At 40.6% G+C, this 27,892-nt stretch overlaps 1 protein-coding gene and 1 non-coding gene across 7 annotated transcripts; both read right to left on the bottom strand.

The window, feature by feature from the left end:
* RCC1 (regulator of chromosome condensation 1) lies at positions 1 to 27,807 on the bottom strand. 6 transcript variants are annotated; one of them, XM_033956364.1, is made up of 11 exons: positions 27,677 to 27,807; positions 20,663 to 21,188; positions 13,782 to 13,868; positions 10,828 to 11,015; positions 8,225 to 8,404; positions 6,735 to 6,831; positions 6,499 to 6,621; positions 5,386 to 5,538; positions 4,945 to 5,064; positions 4,063 to 4,215; positions 1 to 2,056 (listed from the first exon to the last, which is right to left on the bottom strand). In XM_033956364.1, exons 3-11 carry the CDS (start codon positions 13,858 to 13,860, stop codon positions 1,881 to 1,883), a joined length of 1,269 nt encoding a protein of 422 aa, XP_033812255.1. In that variant the 5' UTR covers positions 13,861 to 13,868; positions 20,663 to 21,188; positions 27,677 to 27,807; the 3' UTR covers positions 1 to 1,880. The 6 variants fall into 6 exon arrangements, with proteins under 6 accessions (XP_033812255.1, XP_033812256.1, XP_033812259.1 ...); XM_033956365.1 differs by having other exon boundaries at positions 27,551 to 27,688; XM_033956368.1 differs by lacking the exon at positions 27,677 to 27,807 and adding an exon at positions 27,182 to 27,246.
* LOC117366273 lies at positions 22,171 to 22,391 on the bottom strand. Its single transcript, XR_004540545.1, has one exon. It is a non-coding gene; the product is annotated as a small nucleolar RNA SNORA73 family (small nucleolar RNA).
* Positions 27,808 to 27,892: the final 85 nt, after the last annotated feature.

Genomic DNA, 27,892 nt, shown 5'->3' with positions numbered 1-27,892 from the left:
AAAGTTACTTGGAATAAATAATGGATGAGTAATCAGATTCCATTTTCATGGCATGAATTTTTTTTTTTTAAGGCATCAAGCAAACCCTAAACCAAACTGTATTAAAATAAATTTTTACCCAAGAAAACAGCACAGATCAGGAACCAACATGCGCCAGGGGCCAAGCACAGGTTCTGATTGGAGGAAAATGAAAGACCAGTAGTACATCACATACTAAAAAGATTTAAGGTAGATTTCAGAGGAAGCAGATTCTAGTCCTCAAAAGCTTATACTTTTATAAATTTGTCTATAGGTGTCCAATGCTATGGGTCATCTTTGCTACTCCAAACTAACAGATATATTCTGAAACAATTAGTAGGAAGGACAGACAATACAAGTCTTGGAAAAAGCTGGGAATGGGAATGTTCTAATTGTAGCATTGACAAGATGTATTGTTATTTTTATTAGTTTAGTAATATTATGAAGTATATTCATTACTAGTTGTGTTCTGTACTGAGTTTATTGTATTAAAATTATTAAATAAAGAATTTAAAAAAAAATAAAGGAAAAAGCTGGGGAAACTACCCAAGAGATTTAAGAACCAGAACTGCAGTTGTAGCCCAGACTTAAAAGACAAGCAGCACCTGTCTTTGGATGCTTCAGATTCTGGGATTTTCAATTTCCTACTGTGGCTACGATTTTGCAAAAACACTAAATTTGAATTCTCTCTGTTAACATCTACAGTTTTCAGGCAAGCACATATATAGATCATATCCACCCCTATCAGAAACCTGACATTTGCCTGCTTCTTTTCATTTCATGCACTTGGAAGCCCTGACCTAGACACAAATTAGACCGCTACAATTTAAAAAAAAAAAAAAAGAGAGAGAGAAATAAAGCAAGCATATACAAGAAATGGTAAAAATTGGTCATGCCTGATCAAAATCAAGGAAGAAAGCAAAAGAAGTTAGAGATCTTTAGGACAAGGAGAAGCTTTGGAATAAAGGCCCTAAACTCCTCAAATAATACTTTAATACAACTCAACTTGTCTCTTCAGCCCTGCAGATCAAATCCAGTGTGTAACCAAACCCATGCAGATGCCAGGTAGTAGGACTATACCAGTAGCTTTCCACACGTCACATTGACAGTCCCAAAGTGGAGCTTCATGGCAGTAGTTCAATTTACAGGCTTTCCACAGAGCACAGACAGCTCCGAGCCTGTTAAAACATCTCAGTCAAAAAGCTAGGGGATGATCCACCGTCAACACACTGCTGATGCCAGGAGCAAATACTGTAGATTAGAGCTCTTGCTGTTACACTTGAGGAATGGAAGGAAAAGGGCAAGAAAAATCTGATTAAAAAAAAAAAAAATCCTCCAGAATCCAGCCACATACAACTGAATTGTCCCTGAAATTCCCTATTAATTGCAAAGCAATGTTAAGAAGGACAGACATTTTAAAAAGGCCAATTTACGGCTTCTCAGTCCTGGGGATATTGCCAATGCATCTTTATGTAAATTGTGGCTTTACCAACATGATCCATGCTGGGCTCGAGAAGGCTGCACTTACTGGTCAAGATAAGGTGGGGGGGGCAGGGGGGAGGAAAGCTGCTCTCTCAAAAAGAGAATGTTCCATCAGAAATCTAAAAAGAGAAAGCAAGAAGGACAACAGGAAGCAAGAGAGGGAATGAGAAAAACTTATTCTAGAAAATAGGAGTCCCAAAATGCATGACTGTAGTACCAGATACAAAAAATGGATCTGGAATCTGTTGCTTGAAGTTGATTTCTTTTTTTTTTTTTTCCATTTCTGTAGTGAGGGAAATTTTCCATACTGAACAATGACAAGGTGGCGTAAAATGAAAACACCCCAAAATCCAGTCCTTCTGTCAGTCACCATCAGTTCATCAGCTCTGCTCTTTGTCTTTCACTAGTAGGACTGTGTGCTGCCCCCCACTGGACACAGATAAAACAACACGATTCTCTAACTGTTTGCCTGACATCTCAACAGGGCTCCAGAGATCCTCTTCCTCTCCATTTCCTAACTGATAATTGGTGCCCATACCCCAGGCATATACTCGACCTGTGAAGAAAGCAGAAAGTACTACAGCTTAAAAATTCCAAATGAAGCTGCTGGCATTTTGGAGGCCAGGAATTGACACAGAAGAGTTCTATGACTGCAAGTAGTGAGCATGCAATGCCTAGGAGTGAGAGGAGAAGGGACAAGATGGGATTCAAACACACACAAAAGCTATCGAAATTTACTATTCTGGTTGAAAAGCAAAGTGACATAAGAAAACATGAGTCATGAGTCATGTTGGGCTACCAAGTAGGTCATTCCATGCTACACATCCCAGAAATAAGAGATAATAAAACTCAAGTCAACTTGGCTAATAGACCCATCTGCCAGAAACTTGGCCCAACTTTTTTTTTTTTAAACTAGACTATATTACTTCTCTTGACCACATCATCCAGAACAGGTGTGCCCAAAAGGTCGATTGCGTTGCCTTCGCGTTCTACCTGCTTCCCGACACAGAAGCACCGAGCCAACCAACCTTTCCCATCCGATGTCAATTCTGACGTCGTAGAGGAAGTTCTGGGCCAGCCAATCGCTGCCTGGCTGGGCCAGAACTTCCTCTACAACATCAGAATGGACGTCGGGGAGAGGAATGCTGGTCGGCTCAATGCTTCTGCGTTGGGAAGCAGGAAGAGCTTGGGGCAGCTTTGGTTTGGAGGCCTGTTCTCCGAAGGCGGCAGCAATGGCTTGGGGGAGGGCAGGGAGAAAGAAAGAAAGCATAAAGAAAGAAAGGGGAAACAAAGAAAGAAAGGGGGCATGGAGACAGAAAGAAGGGGCAGGGAGAGAGGAAGAAAAAGCTGGTGGAGGGAATGAGGTCTGGAAGCATACAGCATGCTGAAAGAAGGGAAGAAATATTGGATGCACAGCCAGAAGAAAGTGCAACTAGAGACTCATGAAGTCATCATACAACAAAGGTAGGAAAAATTCTCCCCCAAAACCTCCACTTAAATAATCTCTTCCTCCCCAAAACACCAACCAAGTATTCAGATCCCTGAAATGTAACGTAATCTTATTTGTACTCTATCAGTAATCTACTTGTTATATCACACAGTAACGTACAGTCAATTTAATATCCAATTTGCAAGTTCTTCCGGAATTAATCCAGCTACCTCTCCTCCCTTGTAACCAAAAAACCCCCAAAACAAAACAAAAAAAAAAAACCAAAACTGTTGTAACTTCACTGGAAATGTCCAGTTAGCTCTTTTGTAATCCGCCTTGAACTGCAAGGTATAGGCGGAATAGAAGTCCCTAATGTAATGTAATGTAATGTAATTTAGTGATCAAAATGTGTCCATTTTGAGAATGTATATCTGCTGTCTATATTTTGCACTATGGTCTCCTTTTACTAAACCGCAATAGCGGGTTTTAGCACATGGAGCCCATGAGCGTTGAGAGCAGTGCGTGGCATTCAGCGCAGCTCCCTGCGCTAAAAACCGCTATTGGGGTTTACTAAAAAGAGAGGGGGTATATTTGTCTATTTTTGTATAGTTGTTACTGAGGTGACATTGCATAGAGTCATCTGCCTTGATCTCTTTGAAAAAACCACAGAATATAAATAATTCACATTTTCTCTGCGTACTGTGTGCTTTGTGTTTGTTAAAAATTTTATTGTTGGTAGATCGTTTTGACTTGGTCATTTTAAAAGTAGCTCGCAAGCCCAAAAAGTGTGGGCACCCTGATCCATCATATAAAGGAGATAAGAGAATGAACAAAGACTGTGTGAGGACTCAGTACTGAAGTAACATTGAATGCATCAGGTCAAATCAGGAGATACATTAACTGAGAAAAGAAAAGAAGCATTAGGTTAAAAATTCCTCAGACCTATCCTTCTGAACCCATAAACGTAGCATTACAGGCAGGTATGGAAAGTCCTGAATTGGGTACTATAAGATCAGTTAAATCAAAATCTGTCAGTCAGATTTAACATCAGTACAATGTGACTGCAATTACAGTATACAACTGACAAACAAGTTGTGCCTTCCTATCCTCGCTCACTTTCAAGGACACCTTACCATCCTTAGAGACAGCATAGCTGACTGATGCTCCACAAGCAACAGATGCAACGCTCGGCAGTCCTGGAATTAGCGTAGGTTTGCTCTTCTCTTCTGCTCCCTGTCCAAGACCCAGACGACCATACTCCGCTCTTCCCAAGCTGTAAGCTTTCCCTGTACCAGGCATACGATGGAAAATTCTTTATGTCTCTTTAACAAGTTGTATTTCTCTCCTTTTTCTCCTACCCCTTGATGAACACTAGAATCATCAGATCAAATAAACATCACAGTGACTATATTCAAAATCAGACTCTCCTAGTAAGAAGGAAGTACAAGAACAGAAACGCATGTACCTTTCCAGGTCTTGTTTTACAGTGGGGGAAGAAACAAAGAGGTATGCACAAAGTGCCATTCAATAAAAGTCAAGGAAATAACATTCAGCTGGCCGCACTGAATTTCTAGGCAGTGGGCAGCCTGCAGGGAGTTACTAGAACACCACTTATATTGCCCCAGCACTAATCAGATAGTGGCAGTGCGATTCCAGGGAGACTACCATGGTTCGCATGGCTGAAAATCCAGGAATCACCTAGTCAGTAGGAGAGAGATGGATAGGGGCCTCTCCCTGTCAGGTTAACTAACGATGAATATTGGCCTCCAAATCTAGAGCAAGCTGTGGCAAAGAACTACATTCAAATGCTTGACAGAAGTAGGTATATCCCTGTTCTCACAAGGCTAACAAACTAAGTTTTTACTTGATGCAAAAGATGTCCGTTATTTGTCCCAGATCACAAGCAGCATCTGAGATATGAACCCTGGCATCCCTGGTTCTCAGCTTCCTCTCCCCACCAGAGTCCCAAGTCCCAGAGTTAAGGAATTATCAAAAAGCACACGCCTATCCCTCACCTTCAGAGTCCAGACAGATGGTGTGGTGTTGTCCACCTGAAAATCCAATCCACGATTTCGTGGAGTTCTTGAATGACGTCAGATTCTCAGGGGCAAAACATGAGTTGGTGTCTTTGGTCCCTACAACAGAAATTTACAACTGGTGAGAACCATGGGGAAAATACAAAATAAAAAAATAATTGCATTTGAAGAACGTCATTCAGTCTTTCAAATGGTCCTATCCGGGTTTAGCTTTACCTTTATAAAGTTTAAGACAAGTCAATGAACTTGAAATTCAGAACAAGACAGACAAACAGGATGCCAGGGTGAGGATATAGTTAAGGGGAACGGTTAATCAGCTGGCTGGGTTGGAGGACAGAGGGGAGTACAGGACAATCAAGCCATTGTGACATCACTGATGAAGTTTGCTCTGGGAAGAGGATATATTTTCTAACAACTCACCCAGCTGATGATAGTTTGAAAGGCCAAAGCCATAGACATGACCTTCTTTGGAAACGGCAAAGGTGAAGTAAGCCCCACAAAAGATATCCTGAAAAGCCACCCGCTTGCTGCCTTTGCCTTTGAGGAAAACAGGCTGAGGAACAAGCAATCGCTCTGAGGGAGAGAAAAAAAAGCCAAAGTTGGATTGCAATGTAAAGAGGAAACCCCCCCCCAATAACATGGAAATGATTAATTTAAAAGAATTTCAGCTAATTTATCAAAACCATCTAAGCAGACTACAAACATACTTTCATAAAAATATATAACAAACTAAACAAGAACCCTTACACCCCAATTACAAGCCCTTACTTTTATCATAAAAAGTCCTGTTCATCTCACTATTTCATTAGCTGAGAAAAGGCCAGCTTGCTCTTGATAGCCTAAGCAATTTTCTTAAGAGGCTAGATCAGAAAGCATTCGTAAAGCAACTGGAAGGCAATTCCATTCAGAAAGTACCACAAAGGCATGTATCTCGTCATCTTTAATCTATGGATTGGTCAAGCTATGTACAGCATCAGAGCATAAGGACCCAGGAAGGTTGACAGTACTTAAGATATGCACTTATTTAATGAAAGTACTTAGTTAAGATTCACAACAGCAGAGACAAAAAGAGCATGCATCTAGCTACACCCCCGCCTCCCCCCCATATAAAAAAAAACTTTCTTTGCTTCAGACAGTGAAGAACTGTCAACTAGAGACACTGTTAGAATCTAGGTGAGAACCTCACGACAAAAACGTCACTACTACAGTGCTGTGTAAGCCAAGAATAAACAAGGCAAGCCTTGACAGCCAGGCATCTGTTTGATAATCCTAGAGAGTTGTTGAAGTGAGTGTGGAAACTAAAGTCTCTGCAATAACATTTTCTAAGCAATTGGCCCTGTAGCAGCATGTTAAAAGAAACAAGAAATAGCAATTTACTAGTCAGTTCAAACAGATAAATTTATTAGCTCTAAATTTTAGGGGGGAGGGAGTGCTCAGCAATTTTCTTCACTTACAAGCCAGATGGGCAAATAAGTTTTGGTGAACTATGACCCCCAACTGCTCTCCTACCAAGTGTACTGCAGGACTGCTTACCCAATCCTCGTCTTCCTCCTCGGTTGGTAAAACACTCAGGAACCCTTCCCAGCTGACCCTGTTCTCCACAGCCCGAAGTATAAAGTTCACCATCGATGGTCAGCATCACCAAATGGTCATTTCCTGATTGGACAAAAGGAAAAAGACGAGACCGCCCTTAACTGCAACTGGGTAATGAGGTTAAAGTCCCCTGACCCCCCTCCAGGCTGCTATTGTAGTCACCGGTCCTTACTCACCAGATGCTATTTTAACAACAGGCACATCCAAATGAACCTGTTCAGGGAAAGTGCTCTTCTTCATGGGCTCCAGCAATCCGATCATGCCATTGTTATCCTAAGCGTGTCAAGAAATTAAAAAAACAACCATAGAATGTAAGTCTCACACTGATAACCAGCGCTTTTACAGAACATAAGCATCACGCTAGGCTGGACCAGCAGTCTGTCAAGCCCTGCATCGTGTCTTCAGCAGTGCTCAATACAGATTTCTTGGAAGTATCCAGTAGATCCAAATGGGCAGAATGCATTCTGTCACTCAACACCTGAGTGGCGTTGAACAGGTACAAGTGGATCGATTTTTCAATCCATCAAAAATTACAAAGATTAGGGGACACTTGAAGTTACATGGAAATACTTTTGAAACCAATAGGAGAAAATATTTTTTCATTCAGAGAATAGTTAAGCTCTGGAATGCATTGCCAGAGGTTGTGGTAAGAGCAGATAGCGTAACTGGTTTTAAGAAGGGTTTGGAAAAGTTCCTGGAGGAAACGTCCATAGTCTGTTATTGAGAAAGACACAGGGGAAGCCACTGCTTGCCCTGGATCAGTAGCATGGACTGTTGTTATTCTTTGGCATTCCGGTATCTTTTGTTACTTTGTTGGGATTCAAGAATCTCGCTATTCCTTAGGATTCTGAATTGATTGTTGCTACTCTTTGGGTTTTGGCCAGGTACTAGTGACCTGGATTGGCCACCATGAGAACAGGCTGCTGGGCTTGAGAAATCTTTGGTCTGACCCAGTAAAGGCTATTCTTATGTTCTTATAATAGAAATATCACAATTATTATAAATCACAAGTATTAATAGACAACAATCCAGGTTACTGGCACAAAGATAGGGAAAGTTAAAAATAAGAATTCTCTCTTGGAATGTTGGCACAAACCAGACAATCTATTATCTTTAGGTACCAAAGTATAGACATTATATATGGAATTAATCAACCACACAGTAAAACAGCATCATGATCATGGGGAATCCATGAAAGATCAATTAATACAGCAATTAACAAGTGATCATGGAAAATGCCATATTAACAAGCCGAGTTTAAAAAATAAAATAAACATAACAAAAATGTGACAAGAGCAGTGATGATCAAGGGGAGGAAATGCCAAACAACTGTTGAAGCCACCTTGGTTCAAATGTTTATTGTACTGGCAAAGATTCACGATGACCTGACATGGATGTGTTTTGGTGTACTCAGCCTGCGTTAAGGGCCCACCCGCAGTTAAATGCCAAATCCTAAAACCCGATTCATAGGATACTCTCTAAACCAGCAACTGCCTCACTCCAGAGTGCTTGACCTGAAATGTCTGAGATAGCATCAACTATCACATTCAGCATGTTTTCAAGGAGTTGTCCGTAGACATCCTGCATTTCTAAACCAAACCTTCCAGCTTCCTAATTAAAAACAAACGAGCTTTATGAATCCAGAGAAAGCAAAATAGAAACATACCCGAAAAGATCCACAGACAAAGACTTTGCCATCCTCTGTCAATATAGCTGTGTGGCTGTCACCTGCTGACACCTGGACTACCACCTCTTGAAGCTCAATTTTTCCAGGTATCATCTCAGACCCCTCTTCAGATGTGTCCCGGCCCAGGGCGCCTTCATCATTGCATCCAAACGTATAGAGCTGGGAAGAAATAGAAAGCAGATACTTAATAAGCTTTGAATAAACTACCAAAGCTCATCCATCACACCCCCTTCCCTTGTTCAAAAGCAGATTGAAAACTCACCTTTTTGATTTAGCCTTCAATCCATAACCCTACTGCTCACTACCCTAGCCAGCAGATTAACCATCCTCATTAACTGTATCCTCACCCTGGAATTCTGTTTAGATTAGATTGAAAGCTCTTTTGAGCAGGTACCATCTTCTTTGTGACTGTACAGCGCTGGGTGCATCTGGTAGCACTATAGAAATAATTTATAATGGCAGTAGTGTGAAGTGTTTCAGTCTTTTGGAAGCAGAGCTGAGATTGTGATGTCATAATGCCTCATTCCACCAATAAGAGCAAACTTCATCAGTGATGTCACAATGGCTTGATTGTCCTGTACTCCCCTCTACCCTCCAACCCAGCCAGCTGATTAACCGTTCCCCTTAACTGTATCCTCACCCTGGCATCCTGTTTGTCTGTCTTGTCTGTTTATCTTTTGAGCAGAAACTGTCTCCTTTGTGACTCTGTACAGTGCTGCGTATGTCTGGTAGCGCTCTAGAAATAATTAACAGTACTAGTCATTGGGGAAGTTATGTTCTGTAGAATTCTTCTAAACCACCTCCCTTCACCCATTTAAAATACAAACTATTCGTCAAGATAAGTACTGCAGAAAAGCCACACAGAAAACAAGGTGGTTATAAACCAGAGAGAAAAGTAATATTGGTAATGTTGGTATTTATTAACACACTGGCCTGTAATATTCAACATAGGCTGTGAAGATTTTCAATGCTGGGGAACCAGCAATCGCTCTGTGGGAGAGAAAATAAAGCCAAGTTGTATCGCAGGGGAATGGGGACTTGTATCCTACCTTTCTGTCGCTTTAGCATTTCAAAGCAGACATTCAAAGCACTGGAGGGTTAAGTGACAGGGTCACAAGGAGCAGCACCAGGATTTGATCTCACAACCTCTGGGTGCAGAGGCAGCAGCTCAACCAGTGAGCCACAGTGCTTCCCTGAGAGACAGTGGCATCTAAAGATATGTAGTTAATTAATGGAAGCGCTAAATTCAGATCCAGTAGGGACCAGATTTAGTAAGTGATGCTCAAATATAAACCAAAAAAAGAGTGGAGAATGGACAAAGTCGACCAACCTCAAGGACAATCAATTTATTGAAAACATATAAACAGCTAAAACATATGCAAGAAATGATGCATGCCTAACAGAATCTTTCAATCCTTTTTGTACTGGACCCCAACACGGTCCGTGTTTTGGCTTGAAAAGCCTTCCTCAGGGGGTGTACTGTATAAATGAAATCCAGTAGATGGCGCCAATGTACTTTTTAAAGAACCAAAAAGGAATGCTCTCAATACATAGACAAAAGCCTGCAACCTGAAGTAGTTCCAGTCCAAAATGTGCTGCGAGCGAACGCATCTGCTGAATGTCGAGTTGCAGGCTTTTGTCTATGTAATGAGAGCATTCTTTTTTGGTTCTTTAAAAAGTACATTGGCGCCATCTACTGGATTTCATTTATACACCCCCGAGAAAGGCTTTTCAAGGCGAAACATTTCTAGTATATGTTTTAGCTATTTATTGGTTTCTAATAAATTGTCCCTGAGGCTGGTCAACTGTGTCCCTTCCCCGCTCTTTTTTCTGTTTTGGAGTATTATATATATGGGTTGTGCTTTTCCATTTTGTTGTGGAACACATGCTCAGATATGGACATCAGAACAAAAGAAGCACTCTGCACTATTCTAGAAAGCTGTGCTCTGCACTGCATAAATGGCACTTAGCGCAGATTCCATGCCCAAATGGACACCAGGACATACGCCTGCTGAAACCAGGTGCTCGTTTTAGGAGCATATCCATGGTATTCTCTAATGTTGCTTACAAACTTCCAGAATGTCTCTGATCTACCCATGCACCTCCCATGGCCACACCCTCTTTGGATTGCACGCAACAGGAAGAGCGTGAGCAAGATGCACATACAAAACAATATTGGACTGACAATGCCCAATTACTACTAATTGGCTCATTACCCAATTTAGTTGCACATGCATCTCAGGATCATAATCATGAGTGCGTGATGTTGGGTACACTTTATAACAGTGGTTCTTAAACCTGTCCCTGATGACTTCCAGCCAGTCAGGTTTTCAAGATATCCGTAATAATGTGCACGAGGCTCATTTGCCTATAACAAAAGGTGACAGGCATGCATATTCATTAGGTGTATCTTGAAAACCTGACTGACTGGAGGTCCCCTAGGAGAGGTTTAAGAACCACTGCTTTATAGAACCCAGGGGTACGTCTTTAGTGCCATGAGCAGCTTCCCTGTTCCCTGACACCCCAGGGCAGTATGCACCACAAAATGCGCTAAGACAACAGAAGGATGGAGCTGAACTCACATTTCCAGTCTTACTCAAGCACACAGTGTGCATGCCACCTGCTTCTGCTTGCACCATCATTTCTGGAAGTAGCACGAAGGCAGGCCTTTTCCTCTCCAAGAATTTCTCCCCCAGGCCAAGTTGTCCAACATCCCCCTGTCCCACTGTTAGTACCAAGCCGATAATGGACCTATGTGATGGATGAGAGACTTACAAACACCAAGGAAACAAAGAAGCTTAATTAATATTCAAAGAAGAAATCCAAATGTCAGTCATTTATTTATCAAGGAATCAAAATCACAACATAGCAGTGTCAGTCCCACACCTACCCCCAGCCAAATCAAAAATTCAGGATACCTGAAATTAATTGACTTAGGATACCCAAAAGATTAGGCTGAGAACCCCCCCAAAAAAAAAATAAATAAATATATATATATCAGACATAGAATACCAAGTAGATACTGATGCTCCCTCGTTAACATACAAAAGTATGACTGGATGCCTGGAAAACATGCTACCCATATCCACCCATACCCACGGGGCATGTTCTGGACAGATTGATAGTCACTTTTAGGAAATCAGGACCACAAGTGAACGAGTATAAAAATAGCATTGGATGAACTGGTTAAAAAGAAACAAACTCATAAGCTCTGCCTGTGAGAAATGAAAATACTAATATTTTCTAATGGTGATAATTATTGCAGAATAACACAGAGAGGGTGAACACTTAGGGCTCCTTTTACAAAGGTGCATTAGGGCCTTAACGTGCAGAATAGCGCACGCTAAAATGCCCCACGCGCTAGCCGCTACCGCATCCTCTTGAGCAGGCGGTAGTTTTTGGGTACTGCACGCTAATCCGGTACGTGCGCTAAAAACGTTAGCGCACCTTTGTATAACACTTGCATATGATCGGGTGTGGTCAAATAACTACAGAGAAACTAATAATAACAGTTTATATACCGCAATACCGTTAAGTTCTATGCGGTTTACAATAGATTAAGCGAGGTACAAATTGATTGAATTTAAGAGGTGGGAAGAGGAGAATTAATAGGACCGGAAATGCGTTGTTGAGGAGAAAGAGATTAATAGGAGGAGAAAGAAGATGAGTGGGTCAGTTGTCTAGATACTTTAGGAACAGTTGAGTTTTTAGACGTTTTCTGAATTCCTCATAAGAAGTGGGCGAAAGCAGTTGATTTACCCCACAATGTTGCTAGATGTGAAAGAAGGTGTTCATGGTGTTTTTTCAGTTTACAACCTCTAACTGGGGGGGTGAGGGGAGTGGAAACGAAGTAGGAATGAGAACTTCTCTTGTGTCTGTTGGCAGAGAAGGAGAAAAGGTCAATTATGTATTTAGGGGCAAGTCTGTTTAGCGCTTTAAAGCAGAAGCAGGCGAATTTAAACTTTATGCGTGCTTCCATCGATAGCCAATGTAATACATGATCGAATTTCTTTAGTCCGAAGATTAATCTGACCGCTGCATTTTGCATTAGTTGTACACGTCGTATATTTTTGGGGGAAATAGCTAAGTAGGCGATGTTACAGTAGTCAAGTTGACTTAGTATGAGGGATTGGACCAGGGTTCTGAATGGACCGCATGGCATTCACCACATGGGACCGCAGCTTTGTAAAAAGGGCCCTTAATACTTTATTTATAGAAATAAAGCTTTTTTGATTTTTTTTGGGGAGTGTTTAGGACTTGATTGCTAGAGGCAAGTCATTAAAAAATATATCACAAAAGACTCAGACAAAACAATGCCCATCAGTGAGAGAACCAAGCTCCTGCAGAAATGCTGCTATGTACAATATGCATACACATTTTTCTGTGCACACTTCTTCCCTCCATATTCGTGGGGTTTAGGGGCAAAGCCGGCCTACAAATAACAACAAAAAAAACATGACTAATTGGCAGCCAATGAAGCCTCTTTAATATGGGAGTTATATGTGCTGTTCTTGAAGCCTCACTAATCAACCTAGCTGCTGAATTCATCAATACCTGCAATGCTTTCAACTTGGTTTTTGCTAGGGAACTTCAATTCATATTGAGCTTATGCTATTTGAACAAAGTTGTTTTAACTAATCTTTAAAAAAAAGGGTAAAGGGGGATGGGATTTGATATACTGCTTTTTCTGTGTAATTACAATCTTTATTTTTATTTTTGCATATTTATATAATCGCATGATCCAACGTTCTCTGTCGTTTCCAAATAAAAACCACACAATAAAATAATCCATAAATCTAAAACATATATAGTACAAACAAAAATACAAAACCAAATCAGCATGATTCATCTAAGCATCCTGTAATCTTCCTCCTGTTATTAATTAAATACATCATCCAACTGATTCAGCACATGTGCTCTCAAGGACAATGTGTTTTTTTTTAAATTCCTGTAACCTAAAAAGGGTTTTCTATAACACTCTAATTTGATCTTCTAGTAAGAAGGTGTTACATATTTTAGACAGGTACTTACTTTGTACCTGGGGTAACGAAGTGTTAAATAATTTGCCCAGAGTCACAAGGAACTGGGTGCGGAGGCAGCTGCTCTAACCACTAAGCCATTCCTCCATTTTTAAAAGCAGCATCTTATTCTAATCATAGGATGTATTTCAGCAAAGCTATATCATTTTCAACATATTGGTCATAGTTAAGAGCATAGTCAATATTATACTGTAAAACAAATAGCATTATATGCTTAAACAGCACAAGTCAAGTTTCCAGTTTATTTAAATTTGATACCACCTAAAATTGTGTATACAATAAAAATATATATATATATACAGTATATACAATAAAAAAGGGGAAGTATAAGGACAAGAAATAGGAAATATCACACAAGGGAAGGCATAACATCAGTATCTCTATGAAAACCCCTTCCAAAGACAGTAGAATGCTAATTTCACAGGTCTAATCCACGGCATGCCGGAAAAGCTTTCCAGATTTCTTACACAAGAAGGAATGTTTCAGAAAATACTTACTTTTAACCTTCTTGCTGTCAGTGGAGGCATGCACTTCTTCCGGTGGAGGGGACCGCTTCAAAGGCCTCTTTCCCCTCATGCTAGTTTCTGTTCAAAGAAAACACATGTATAGAAGTCAATATTCCAAATAACTTGGGCGTACAGTTAATCCGAGTTACTACAAATGACTTGGTTTGCAAAATCCGAGGCCACCCTCTGCATAACTTTTGGATGGAAAGGTTATCCATTTGGAAGGAGAGCAGGCAGGCAGGCAGTCATTCAAGGGCCAGACAGTGCTAAATCTATGCTAACTTTACCCGTTTAATCAGGGTATCATAAAATAGCTCTTAGTCTGACTTAAATGGATAAGCCAGTTAAAGCAAAGTATCTCATTAAATATAAAACAGATTTTGCCACTGAATACTAGTCCCATAGGCATTGGCCATCAATACAATTCTTAGAGCAACAGTTGTGGAACTGTCAAAGACTCTGAAGTGGAAATTACAAAGGACTCCAGGGTGCGAAGTGTTCACCTGGAAAGGTAAAACAGCAGCTATAAATGGGTCCCTTGAGTTGCAGGTGCTGCCTGGATGAATATACTGTATATGTCAATGAGGAGATGGCCTGGAAGTTCCAAGATGCATTTGGGTGTTTTGTTGGGGGAGGGGGGGGTTGGTCTCCCGCACGTTTGCAATTCCCAAGAGACTGGCGGGACCTAGGTTGGAACTGTTAAAACTATTCTTCTGAATTTACTGTCCTATTACCCGATACGTTTCCCAGTTTGACCTTTTATTGTATTTTTATGTACTGTAAACTGCTCATAAGTTCCATTCATTGGGCGATATGTCAAGCGCTGAATAAATAAAGACAAAAAAAGCCTGAAAATGGGACTGAAACAGCAAGTCCACAGTAAAAAAACATTCTTATAGAAAAAATAAAAATCAAAGAAAGTTAAAAGCAGGAAGAGAGCACAATAGTTTCATCTGTAGAGAATGACATGGTGACAAAATTCATCACCGTTCCCATGGATAACTACGGGAAACCATCCCGTGTCATTCTTTAGTGTCTATCTCAACCTCAGTCCTTCTACATCAGCATTCTTCAATGCAAGGCTTGAGGGTCAGTGGCTGGGCCCGTTTGTACTCTGATTCTTGTGAGCCAAGTATAGGATAATGAACTCATTGTGACATCACTGATGAGGTTGGCTCTTATTGGTAGAATGAAGCATTGCGACATCACAGTATCAGCTCTGGATACCAGAGACTGTCATTCTGTAGTGTTTATCTCAACCTCAGTCCTTCTACATCAGCGTTCTTCAATGCAAGGCTTGAAGGTCAGTGGTTGTGCCCAATCGTACTCTAATTTTTTCCTCTCTCCTTAAAGAATGACATGGAGATAGTCTCCCACTGTTATCCGTAGGGATGGGGACGGTGATTGATTTTCTCATGTCATTCTCTGATCTGTAGGACACCAGGTAGAGTGAGGACCATCCCAAAAACAGTATGTTATCCCAAACAGGCCTCATCCTATCCACAAATCTCTAGCTGTGCAAAATGGTTTGAAATGGCTTGGATATCTAGACATAGATTGTCAATGCCAACTGCTGGACAGCTATACAATTGTGATGCTAATCTTGCTCTTTCTTGGTCAGGCTGGAAACTTTTCAAAGAGTGAAGGAGTAAACCTAATTGTTAGTAGAATGAGATGAGAATCAGGGGAGCCATGTTCGATCGACACAGCTGCTCCCTGTGATCCTGGGCAGGTCATTTAATCTTCCACTGCCCCAAGTAGAACACCCCCCCCAAAAAAAAAAAAAATGCTCCGTTGCCTCATAATATGTAAACCGCTTTGACTAATCACAGAAAGGTGGTATATCAAATGCTATCCCCCTTTCCCTACTAAAGGGCCGACAACCTCCTTCCCTCTCTTATCCCCAGATTCAACATCTCTCCCTTCTGCCACTCTACCCTCATGAGCAGTGACACAAACTTGGTGGCGAGTAGAACAAGCTCTTCTAATGGCTGCTAGAGCTCTCTGCTTAAGTTCCTCCATTAATGGCCCCTCCAGTTCTGCTTGCGGGTCTGCATCTCATGCCTCTCCCTCCACCTGAGAATCAGCATCTACTCCTCAATCCCCCCCTTAGTCTACCTTAAAAGATGGCAGCATTACACTCATGATGCTTGCAGCCTGCTCTGAAGCTTTCCTCTGGCCAGCCTCCTTTGACATATCTTCCTTTTTCACCTGGGTAGGATGGGCCAAAGGGAAAGCTTCAGAGCAGGCCGCAGGCATATGTGTAATGCTACCACTTCCAAAGTGCAACAGAATACCACTTTTAACGTAGACTGACATGAGGGCTGATGTTGAATTGCACCAAGGATAGGGGTTAGGAATGGAAGATTGGAGAAGACACTGTAATGTGTAATTTTTTTTAAAACCACAATTAAGGCATTAATTGCAGAATTAACTGCAATTAAAATGCAGCAGTATTTTGAACCGTTACTCACTCATTCATTTTACCTTCAGACATATCCAGCCTTGGATAAGAACCAACCAAGTCTGGTGTTTTGCTTTCAGATGGGTGGGGTGAAGATGGATGGTAAGGACAGTTGCTTTGGGGGGTGAAAAGCAAGTTGATGAATGTCTGCGATTTCAATTTGGAGCACCTGTTGCATATTAGAGTCTGTCTTCTTGGTTTTGGAAGGATTTTAATATGTGAAAAAAAAAAACCAACACACTCCTCATTCCAACAATCAGCATTTCAGGTTAGATAAAAAGTGAAATTGTCAGAAAAATGTTTTCCTACATAGTAATGTAGCACCATACAATAATTTGTTCTTTAGATGACAGAAATGGCTGCAGATAAAGGCCATATTGCAAATCCAGTCTTAACTTCACCAAATGCTCCGTTCTATTACCTCTTCTCCTCTGGGGGTCCTCTAAAAAAAATATTGAACTTAGAATTTTTATATGCTATTTGTCAGCCTCACTAGCTATGTAAAATTTAGCATGCTTTCTAATAGGTATCCCCATGCCCTTGTGCTAACAGTGACCACAAATTGTACTTTTTCCCCTCCTAACCCCTGCTACATGCCGGTCACCTTGGGACTGGTCTCATCATAACATTTTCAGATCAAGGTTAAGAAGTGTCGCTCAATCATGACAAGCCTTCAAATTTCCAGCCTCTTGCCAGCCATATGCTACAGAACAGCTGTTCCAATTGTGGCACTGCCAACAGATCTCCAGGGAAGATCTGCTAGAATTAAAAAGCTGGACAAAAGAGCTGACTTGAAGGGCATGGAGGTGGACACTTAAATGGGAACCTGAGGAATGAGAAGCTAAGAAGAACAGTACAGGAAGAGTATGGGTGCATAGGTTAGAGCTAAGGAGACACTGTATGTGATGGGGGAAAAAGTAGTGGAGACAAGATATTTTTGTTTTACGAGTCACTCCGACTGTGTTTCAGGGATAGGAATCCCAGGCCAGCTGTCTCATTCATTGTGCCAGGTGCTGGCTGCTTTGTCTGGCCTCTTGCTTCACACAATCAACATTTTGTTTTTTTTGTTAGTTTTTTATTTTGGGGAGGGGTTGCCAAAGTACACCCCCTCCCCATTACTGAAACTATCATCCCAGCACCTCTTGTTAAAATGCATCAGCAGTTCTGTGAAATTGCAGTGACAGAACAGTAAGGCAACACTACCTTTATGACAGGAGGGAAAACCACAAATACAGAATGCCCAGTTGTATAACAGGAGATGCAGCTAGGCCTTTTCTCCCTTCATTTCACTTCCTACGTTCTATAGCAGTGTTTTTTCCCCATTCTCCTTACATCCGTAACCAAATGAAAGGGGACCAATAAAATTTTGTGACCCACTGGAGGTGTAGAATAATTATGCACCTATGGAGAATCCAGAGTTTGTGACTCCAAAGGCAGCTTTTGTTAACAAGCCTCTTTTTATGGCCACGCTAAAAGAAGGCCAACAAGAAAAAAAATGGTGTTATGCCTATGGCCAGGGGGTAACTGAAACTCAACATACTACGTAATATGTCTCCTCAAGTCTGCTTATCTAACCTGGGTGTTGCCAAGACAACATCAAAAGGACAGTAAAAACCAGATGGGAAGCTGATTTCACACCTCCTTGACCTGAATGTTGTCCAAACAACATCAAAGGTTTCCGCAACAAGTATCTGCTATCTTGACCTTTTTGACCTGGGTGTTGTCAAACAAAGAACAAAAGACCGGGTGTGCCTGAATCATAATAAAGAACTGCCGGTTACTGCAGGACCAGCTGTTTTTCTATGAATTCAGCAGCTTTTCACCCTATATAAAAGACGGGACTCTGCCCCTAAAAGTAGAATCCAAGACGTCTAAAGGGATAGTCTCCCGTGTCCACCTACCTATCAATTGCAGGGATTCCCAATTGTGAAGGAGGTCGTTGTCTGGGATTACGGTGATGTTTTTTATTCTTATATTTATATATATATATATATATATATATATATATATATATATATATATATAATAAAGGGTTATTGTTTATGCTTTTATATTGTCTGTGTGCTTTTCTGAGTGTCACTGATCATCCCATTTGACAGAAATAAGTGGCGGAACAAATGGAAATACTGAAAACAATACAAGCAACTTTGTATAGACTGCCTGGAATCTCTGAATGATATAAGTTAAGCAATATAAAATTTCCAAAATAAAAAGGTCTTCAGTTGTATACAACTGACAGTTTCTGCTTGTATAGTTAAAGCAGAATAGTGCAAAATTTAGCTGCCTGAAAACTAAAATAGGATTTAAGAACAGATTTATAGTTAATATTTTGGATAAATGAAAAAAATCAAAATGAAGTTAATCAATGGAACAAGTTTTATCTTCATCTGAATTCCTAAGACTGCAAGGAAGATTTGGGCTCGTCTTCCAACGGTCCTATGTTTCATCTCTCTCAGATCTTCACTAAATCATGACGTCCCACAAAACGGCAATCTGATGAGTCTCAGAAGCAGTTATCAACTGACCAGCTCCTGAGCTAAAAGAAGCTGCCTAGTAGAGACAGCAACCAATGCCTCTGCAGAAGACCTGAAGAAAACATATCAGGCGTCAGATACATATATCAAATCCACTTCCAAAGATGTGGGACCAAATGAAACTAGATCTGCTATATTCAGTGATAAAATGCCACTCCCACTGCAACCAGTGATAAACATATGCACTACAAAGTATACCATGCGCCTGCTTGAAATGACTCCAACTTCTAGGCTGTACTTCCCTCCCCTGATGCTGGCTTTCCTTCCTAAGCTGCATCCTGTCAGGATCGAGCAGTAGCATCAGAGGAGAAAGAACATAAGAATTGCCGCTGCTGGATCAGACCAGTGGTCCATCGTGCCCAGCAGTCAGCTCACACGGCAGCTCTTAGGTCAAAGATCAGTGCCCTAACTGAGACTAGCCTTACCTGTGTACATTCTGGTTCAGCAGGAACTTGTCTAACTTTGTCTTGAATCCCTGGAGGGTTATTTTTTTCCTATAAAGCCTCCGGAAGAGCATGCCAGTTTCCTACCACTCTCTGGGTGAAGAACTTCCTTACGTTTGTACGGAATCGATCTCCTTTCAACTTTAGAGAGTGCCCTCTCGTTCTCTGTACCTTGGAGAGGGTGAACAACCTGTCTTTATCTACTAAATCTATTCCCTTCATTATCTTGAATGTTTCGATCATGTCCCCTCTCAGTCTCCTCTTTTCAAGGGAGACGAGGCCCAGTTTATCCAATCTCTCACTGTACGGCAACTCCTCCAGCCTCTTAACCATTTTAGTCGCTCTTCTCTGGACCCTTTTGAGTAGTACTGTGTCCTTCTTCATGTATGGCGACCAGTACTGGACGCAGTATTCCAGGTGACCGCGTACCATGGCCCGATACAGCAGCATGATAACCTTCTCCAATCTGTTCGTGATCCCCTTCTTAATCATTCCTAGCCTGGGTGGGGGCAGGACACAGGGCGATGCCAAAACAAAGTAGGTTCAGGCCACCATAACCTCTTGAGCCAGCCCTGGCCCTGTGTATACTCCATGAACAGAAATTGAAAGAAGTCTGAATCTCAAAGTGACCAATTCCACTTGCGTACTTAAGCGACTAAAGATTATAAAAATGACAAATCTTAATCATTCACAAAAATCTGTTTAATATCATTCACAGCTGAGACTACTTCAGCATTTCAGAGGAAGATACTTAAATGGCAATACCAAAGAGCAGGTCAGTTCGAGAAATAAAGCAAATACCTTTAGTTACACATAGTCACCACATACAATAATACCAAATGATCTTCAGAGACAGGAATCAAGGTGGCTGCAACCATTCCAAAAAAAAAAAAAAAAAAAAAAGGCATCAGCAACACAGTCCAAAAAAAAAAAAGCCTAACACTAGCCCAAAACAAAATAAAGGCAACAGCTGAAAAATGTACAGCTGCAAACTTTTGGCCACGAGTATAGATCGCAGCTTAATACACTAATTGAACAAAGCACAGTACATTACAGATCTTTAAAGCAGAATACAAGCAGGGACATTTCCCTTGTACTGATCATCCCTTACCTAGCAGCATGTAGTTCTTTCTCAAACTATTTTACAGCTCTTCCTTGCATTATTAGCTTCTTGCACTGACCAAGAGGTTCTACTTTTTTTTTTTAAGAATTCATCTGCTATTTATAATGGATTTTTTGATGTGCTGAATTCTATCGTTTCCAAACATTTTTCATATATGTAAACTATTTAGACTGTAAAGTTTTAATAAAAAGTTGTAAAGCTACATCTTTCCATCTATGTATGGTTGCTTTACATGATTTTTCACCCAAGTAAAACTTTAAAAATCAGCAAAAAGAATTATGAAAAGAAAAATCTGTTTGTATACGTACATTATAATTTAGGCTTTATTCAGTGTATACTCAGTACTTCTTGGCTTGTCTCTTGTATTGACTAAATAGAACATTTCTCGTCAATGTCCAGCAGTAGTTGGAAAGCATTAATAGGCTCTATTAGCCCCGACAGTGTTTCTCCGTTCTTGATGAAATCGCTCCTGTGTAAGAGTGGTAACAATACCACTTTGATTCAACAAGCAGCAGATGCCGAACAGGCTCCAGTGACGGTCTGGGTGGCCAGTCTCTTGATGTAATGGGATTCTCTTGCACAACTATCCCAGTTCACATAGAAAACAGCAGTACTTCATATATCCAGTCTGCCTTCCAAGCAAGAGCACCATTAGGTTGCCACCAATGTTGGTCAGTCTATGCACTTTGAAACTTGTTTCATGTTCAGAGGTTACCTTGAAATTAAGTACCATGACCAACTTGAATTCGTTGCAAAACAGATTGTCTGTTGCTTCATCAAAGACAAGGCTCCATGCATCTGGACCATGAATGATGTTGATGACTGCCAAGTAATCTATATTAGACAAAAAGAATGAGACCAGACACTTGTAAGTATGAGGGTTTTGTTGTTTTTTTTTTAAATAGATATACTGTTTGACTCCTGAAGCAGTTTTTTTTAAAGCCAAAACACAGACCATGTCAGGCCTCACTCTTTTTGTCTAATAAAGATTACTTAGAAGAAAAGTAAAGCTTCACTAAGTTCTATTTAAGGACTCTTGTGTTTAGTCAAGAGATGTTTTGGTTTTTCCTGCTCTGTGTAGACCTGTATTCACTGTGGGATCGCTGTTCTGTTCTTTTGCTGCTGTTGACACAATAATTACATTCAGATTGCAGCATTCATTGTTTTGTTTAAAAAGAAATTATCCAAATCCAGTCAGATTTAATCATAGATGAAACTGGAAAGGAGTAAAATATTTTTTTAACTGCGATACCTTCCCTTTATAGCCCACATCTGCCATTCATAAGTCAAGAAATCATATATTCTGACCCAGTAGCATATATTAAAAAAACAAACTAGAGCCAACCAAGTTTTAAGCATCATTTTTTGTACTCAATAACCCACCATTAGCAAAGTTTCACTACATTTATTTTGGAAGTATCTTGGATGTAGACCAGTGTAATCAGAACATACCTTTTAAAATACAGTACATGGACTTGAATACAATGCTTTTACATGCAAAGTGCCTACTATGCTGATTCCCCCCCCCCAATCAAAATGAACAGAATAGAAAACAGTCATCTTTTCTCAAGACTACTGTCCATCTTACATGGGGGGGGGGGGAAAAAAAAAAGAGGAAAAAGATGAGAATTAAAGAAAAATGGACTACAGACACTATATTCTATTGGCTTATTAGTTAAGAGTTTACACAATTATACAAAGAACAAATCCTAAATAATATTCTATTTTGTTACCATCAGATTTTTTTTGTTAATGTTAAACTTTGGCAACACAAAATTTAAATAAAAAGCAGCATAACTTGAGTTTATACTCATCTGAATGTATCCTGCATGGTTTGTCTCCTCAGTCATAGCCCAAAGACTCTGAGGGGTACTAGGAATATACAGGATGAAGCCCTCAGCAGCCCGGAGGCCGAGGACTACATCACTCTCCAATGTTGTGGAACAAGACCATACGTCATGAAGCCCAAGGGCTCTACGCTCTTTTATGCCACACAGACAGAGCCAAGAGAGTACCCTCTCTGGATGTCCGCATTGGAAGTTAATCATATCGCAGGAGAATCATACAAATTAAAAACTGAGGATTTTTACTAATAAACTGCACTATTTATACACTGTTTACTACAGTTTTATTGCACTGTGTACCAATTTAACTACTGGTAAAATAACTACACTCAAAAATAAGGTAATTGGTAAAGAACATATATACACAGTAAGGGACAGCAGAACTAGGATGCAAACCCTGTTTCTACTACTTGGACAAGTCACTTGGTCCACTGCCTCAAATAAAAACGATGTGGTTGTACCTTACGACAGAAAGGCGTAGAAGAACAGAAAACCAAAGAAAAATATTGCAGAAACAATGTACTAAGATGACAAATCTTTATTTCAAACAATAACCATTGTAAAAATGTGGTACACCTATGTGATGAAGGAACAGGGTCCCGACACGGTCCGCGTTTCAACTAACACATCTTCCTCAGAGGTCCAATGAGTTCTTGACAGGGCTACAAACACACAAATAAACCCCTTCTCCCAGCCACCTCCTTTCCCTCTCTCACTCCAACCGCAGTCGTCTCCCTCTAAATCCCACTCCTCTCTCTCACACCAAGAATTCCCTCCCTCCCTAGCCCCCATGTTCTGGCATCTCTCTCCCCCTTTCCACTGGCTAAGAATCTCTTCTGCCCTTCACACCACTTTTACTGGTCTGGGTCACTCTCTTCCCATCCCCTTTATCCTACAGGTCTGCCCTTTCACTCTGATCCACCCCCCCCCCCTAAGTAGATCTGGCATCTCCAGCACCTCACCTGATACTCCTCTCCTCTGTCCCAGTCTAGTCTCCGATTGACCCCTTTCCCATACGGCTCCAGTATCTCTGACCACGGGCCCTTCTAAGGCAGAAGCAGCAACCAGCCAAAAGAGACAGCTCTGACCAGTCTGCTTGCGGCTGGCTCTGCCAGGGCCTTTCCTCTGCTGTGTTGGAAGTAACATTGCATAAATTACAAAGGCTAAGGGACACTCAAAGCCACAGGGAAATACTTTTAAAACCAATAGGAAGAAATACTTTTTCACTCAGAGAATAATTAAGCTCAGAATACATTGCCAGAGGTTGTGGTAAGAGCCGGTAGCGTAGCTGGTTTTAAGAAGGATTTGGACCAATTTCCTGGAGGAAAAGTCCATAATCTGTTATTGAGAGACATGTGGGAAGCCACTGCTTGCCCTGGATCGGTAGCATGGAATGTTGCTACTCTTTGGGTTTTGACCTAGAGAAGCTCCAGATGAAAATTCCTTGGCTGGAGGTGGGAGCAACAGAAGGACTCCAGAATCTCTTTTCAAGGTAGGTAGCCTCTCTCCAGAGAGCAAAAATTGCCGGCACAACCACTTCCCCGATTTGTGTCAGATGACACAATTAGTAAGGGAAGTGAGGCAGCTAAGCCTGTAGACCGTGAAGAGAGAAAATCCCATGACAAGACAGCTTACGTAAATTGATTCACCATTACAGATGCCATTCTGTGGTGATTTGAAATCGGCAGGGGGAAAGCAGGATCCACTTTCTACTGATTTAGTCTCAGGTACTGTGAAAGCTAATTATTTTTTGATTTATACATCTAATTCCCCGTTTTAAAAACCCTTCAGTTATTGACTTGGACTCAATTTGAGAAGCCATTTTTCCTTATTACAAACTTCTCTGGGTACTCAGATACAGATTTTAACTTCTCGCTGTATTGGAATGCTCTCAGAAACGTCAAAAATGAAAGATAAGAGTGGAAAAACTGGAATATAAATCTCTAGAGCAAGAAACTAAAATAGAATGTTTAGGAACAAAGCCAATTTCTGAAAGACAGTGGAAACATTAACTTTAAATTGGAGGTATTAGAGAATGTTACTAAACAACAAAATCTCAGACTAATTAATTTTCCGAAAGTTTATCCTTTTTCAGCTCTTGATACATTTTAAAGAGATTTGTCTAGAGATCTTACTCCTATCCACCAATCTTGAAAATCTATTATCTTCCTCTGGAAAAGAAGAAATTAGTGGATGTCCAACAAGGTCTCTCAGTGGACAGTTTAGACTTGACAATTTTTTGGGAGAAATCAGATGGAGAAGCAGTGGCTTCAGCTACACTGTTTGGTCAATTAGCATTGAACTCACATAGAGATTGGTTATTGAAAATGTTTTTCAAACACCAAGATAAACTATTTATGAATCATACAATCAGAATGTATCCAGATATATCAAGAATTACTCAGAAGAAACAATTTTTACTTTTGCGACCTCAGGTTTTAAAATTGGGGGCTATTTGTGCTTTGATATCCTTGTAAATCTATGGTCAATTGGTCACTCTTCAGGGAGTTAAATGTTTTGTTTGAAGCTTCACAGTTAATTTATTTCTGGTAAAGTGGTTTCTTCCTCTAGTACCCCATTAAGCTTACAAAAACAATATTCATAATTGACTAATTAGACCCCAATAACAAGTTCAGCCATCTTTTTCTCTTATAAAAATGTGTGATGCAATTACTTAATCTCTGTAGCTACCTCTCCATTAATCATGGACTAATAGTGCAAGGTAAGTGACTATTTTTTTCTTTTACTAATGGACTGTTAATATTAAGTGATTTGACCATGAAAAAATTAAAATTTTAATAAAGAAATATTGGGGGAGGGGGAAAAAAACACGTCACACACTTAAAAAAAAAATTTAGACATTGTCTCCGCCACATCTACCATCCTTTCTGTAAAAAAGTACTTCTTAGATTACTCATGAGCCTATTACCTCTTAACTTCATCCTATGCCCTTTTGCTCAGGAGTTTCCTTTCAATTGAAAGATTTTCCTCATGTGTATTTATGCCAAATCTCTCTTAACTGAAAGGAAACTCTAGAATGAGAGGGCATAGGATGACATTGAGAGAAGACAGGCTCAGGAGCAATCTAAGGAAAGCTTCAGGCAGACACCAGAGCGCCAATTTCTTCTCTGTATGGGCAAAATTATCCTACTTTGAAGCATCACGTCGGGGTCCATGTTAGACATGCTGGGGCCAGAACAGAAATTAGGGAGGTGGTTCCAAAAGCCCGCCAGCATTCTACGACGCCTTCAGCAGGCTTGGGGCCTAGGGCAACTGCTCCATTTGCACCCCCTTAACATCAGATATAAATGGATTTAGCGCAAGTTACATTAAGACACAGTAGGTACACTTTGGTCCCCAAAGAAATTACTGCCTTATGTTTATACTGGAGGGGGTAACAGACACCAATGAGCTGTAGGCCTCAACATAAACCATGCTGTCACAATAAATAGAACAATACGGTAGTGGATTATTGATTGGCAGAGTTGTTGAGATTAACAGAGTGCAATAAAGACATTGAGAATTTGAATTGACTGGTGAATTGACCAAGTGAAGATTTTGCTGGAAATTTATATGGACACGGGTAAAGTTTTTATGAATTGATGTGGGGGGGGGGCTCTAGATATGTGAATGAAGGATGAATAATTGAAGTATTTATAGTATGATTTTTTTAAATAATGTTAAGTGTAAATGAGATTATAATAAGTTTATTTTTGAAAATTTGGGATCCTTATATACAAAAATTATCCTCAAAAGCAAGAAGTATGATTCTTAATATTTTACATTGTAGCTATGTAAATATTCTATGCATTTTTATACTTTAGATTTGATGTCACCTTTCATTCTAGGGTAGGGGGGAATAGGAGGGATGATATTAATGTGTGAAATTAATTTAATTGTATTTATGTTTAATTCATTTATTATAATGTAGTAAAATTAAAACAACAAGGGGGGAATTAAGGGGAAAAAGAGGGTAAGGGGGGTTGGAAACTAAGGGGTCCTTTTACCAAGGCGCGGTAGGGGTTTAACACGCGTTAAACCGCCTGCCGCGCTAGTTGCTAACGCCTCCATTGACGAGGCGTTAGTTTTTTGGCTTGCCGCAGGGGTTAGCGCGTGATGAAATGTCCAACGCGCTAACCCCCGTAGCGCGCCTTGATAAAAGGAGCCCTAAGGGAATGTATTGAGATGTAATAGATAATTTGAAAAATTTATTTTGAAGGAATGATAGATATATGTTTGAAGTTGATATGATAAATTGAAATGTAATGATTATTTTATTATATTATTATTGCATTTCTTCAACAAAAAGTTATATATAAAACAATGGTGGGAAGGGGGGAAGGTAAAAGGGGGAATATATTGATAGTTGTAATAGGTAATTTATTATTGTATATTTATTTGATTCCTTCAATAAAAATGTTAGAAATTAAAAATTTATTTTGAAGAAATGAATGACATGTGATGAAATGTTATAGTATAATATAGGTTTTTTAAAATTTATTTATTTATTTTTATTTAAATATTTTTGATTATTTGGTGTTTTGTGTCGCCTTTCATTCTGGGGTAGGGAGAGAAATGGAAATGATTTTAATATATATGTATGGAGTGGTGAGGGGGATATAGGGGAAAAGTGGTTTAGATATATTAAAATATATTTTGGAGGAACGATAAAATGTTTATGCAAATGTTTTATTGTGAATTTGATTGTAAAGAATGTCGTTTTGTATCATATTGTTATATATTTGTTTGATTCCTTCAATAAAATGTTATAACATAATGATTATTTTATTGTAGTATATTATTGCACATTTACTGGATTTCTTCAATAAAATGTTATATAGAACATTTATAATAAATGTATATTCATAGGGCGTAATCCTGAAAAGCAAAAGCAGACTAGCTTGTAGCGAAGTGAGCTATATTTACACTCTTTTCCACCCGCTACAACGCAGCCCCTCTTAACAGTCCCGGTACCTCACTCACCCGCCATATTCGGCTTCTACGCCACAAACAGAGCGAGCGTTCCGCGCGCGCCCTTCTTTTAAAGCCTTCCAGAGGCATCACGGGAAAGAATTAAAAAAAACCAACCCAGAAAGTATACGTGCGAACACGCGCAGCGGAAAGCCGGCCGTCAGCTACACAGAGAGGCGCGTGCGGCGCTAGAGCGTCACCTTCGACTCGTCCCGCTGATCAACGTGAGCCTCGCGGCATCTGGACACCACCATAATCGTGCATGTCTCACCGGGTAGCGTCGGGGGAAAGCGTCGCCAAAAAGTCTCCTAAAAAAAGGGGGGGGGGGGTAAACTTGACAAACTGCCTGCAAAATGCAGACTTTGCTCCGTATTCACCCACCTGCAGAGCCGCTGCTCCACCGACACGAAGGGTCGAGCAGGCTTTCACTAACCCCTACGTCCCCAGGGCCGTAGGAATCCTTGCATCTACTTGCCTGCCCCCTCTCCTCCACCGTCAAACCAATACCTGAGATCGCCCACCGCCGCCGCCGCTCCCGCAAGCTTTCCTTCTTCGGTGGCCGTCCCCCCCCTGTGCTGCAACGCGAGAAAGCAGGAAGTTGCGTCAGAGGAAGGCGGAACGCCAGGGCAGGAAGTATGCGGGGGCGGAAGTACTCGTTCCGGCTGACGCAGCTACGCATGCGCAAGGGGCCGGGGACATAGAGCAGTGGTCTCCAACTCAAAC

Source organism: Geotrypetes seraphini, chromosome 8, assembly GCF_902459505.1.
Source record: "Geotrypetes seraphini chromosome 8, aGeoSer1.1, whole genome shotgun sequence".
Classification (NCBI taxonomy): Eukaryota; Metazoa; Chordata; class Amphibia; order Gymnophiona; family Dermophiidae; genus Geotrypetes; species Geotrypetes seraphini.
This window is presented reverse-complemented; position numbering and strand designations above follow the sequence as displayed.

Excerpts from the sequence above, each read along its gene's own strand:
- RCC1 (XM_033956363.1), bottom strand. Across the intron at positions 11,016-13,781 it reads TGACAGCAAGAAGGTTAAAA|TCTCTCATCCATCACATAGG; the intron begins GTAAGTATTTTC and ends GGTGTTTGTAAG. Across the intron at positions 8,405-10,827 it reads GCTTGAGTAAGACTGGAAAT|CTCTATACGTTTGGATGCAA; the intron begins GTGAGTTCAGCT and ends ATTTCTTCCCAG.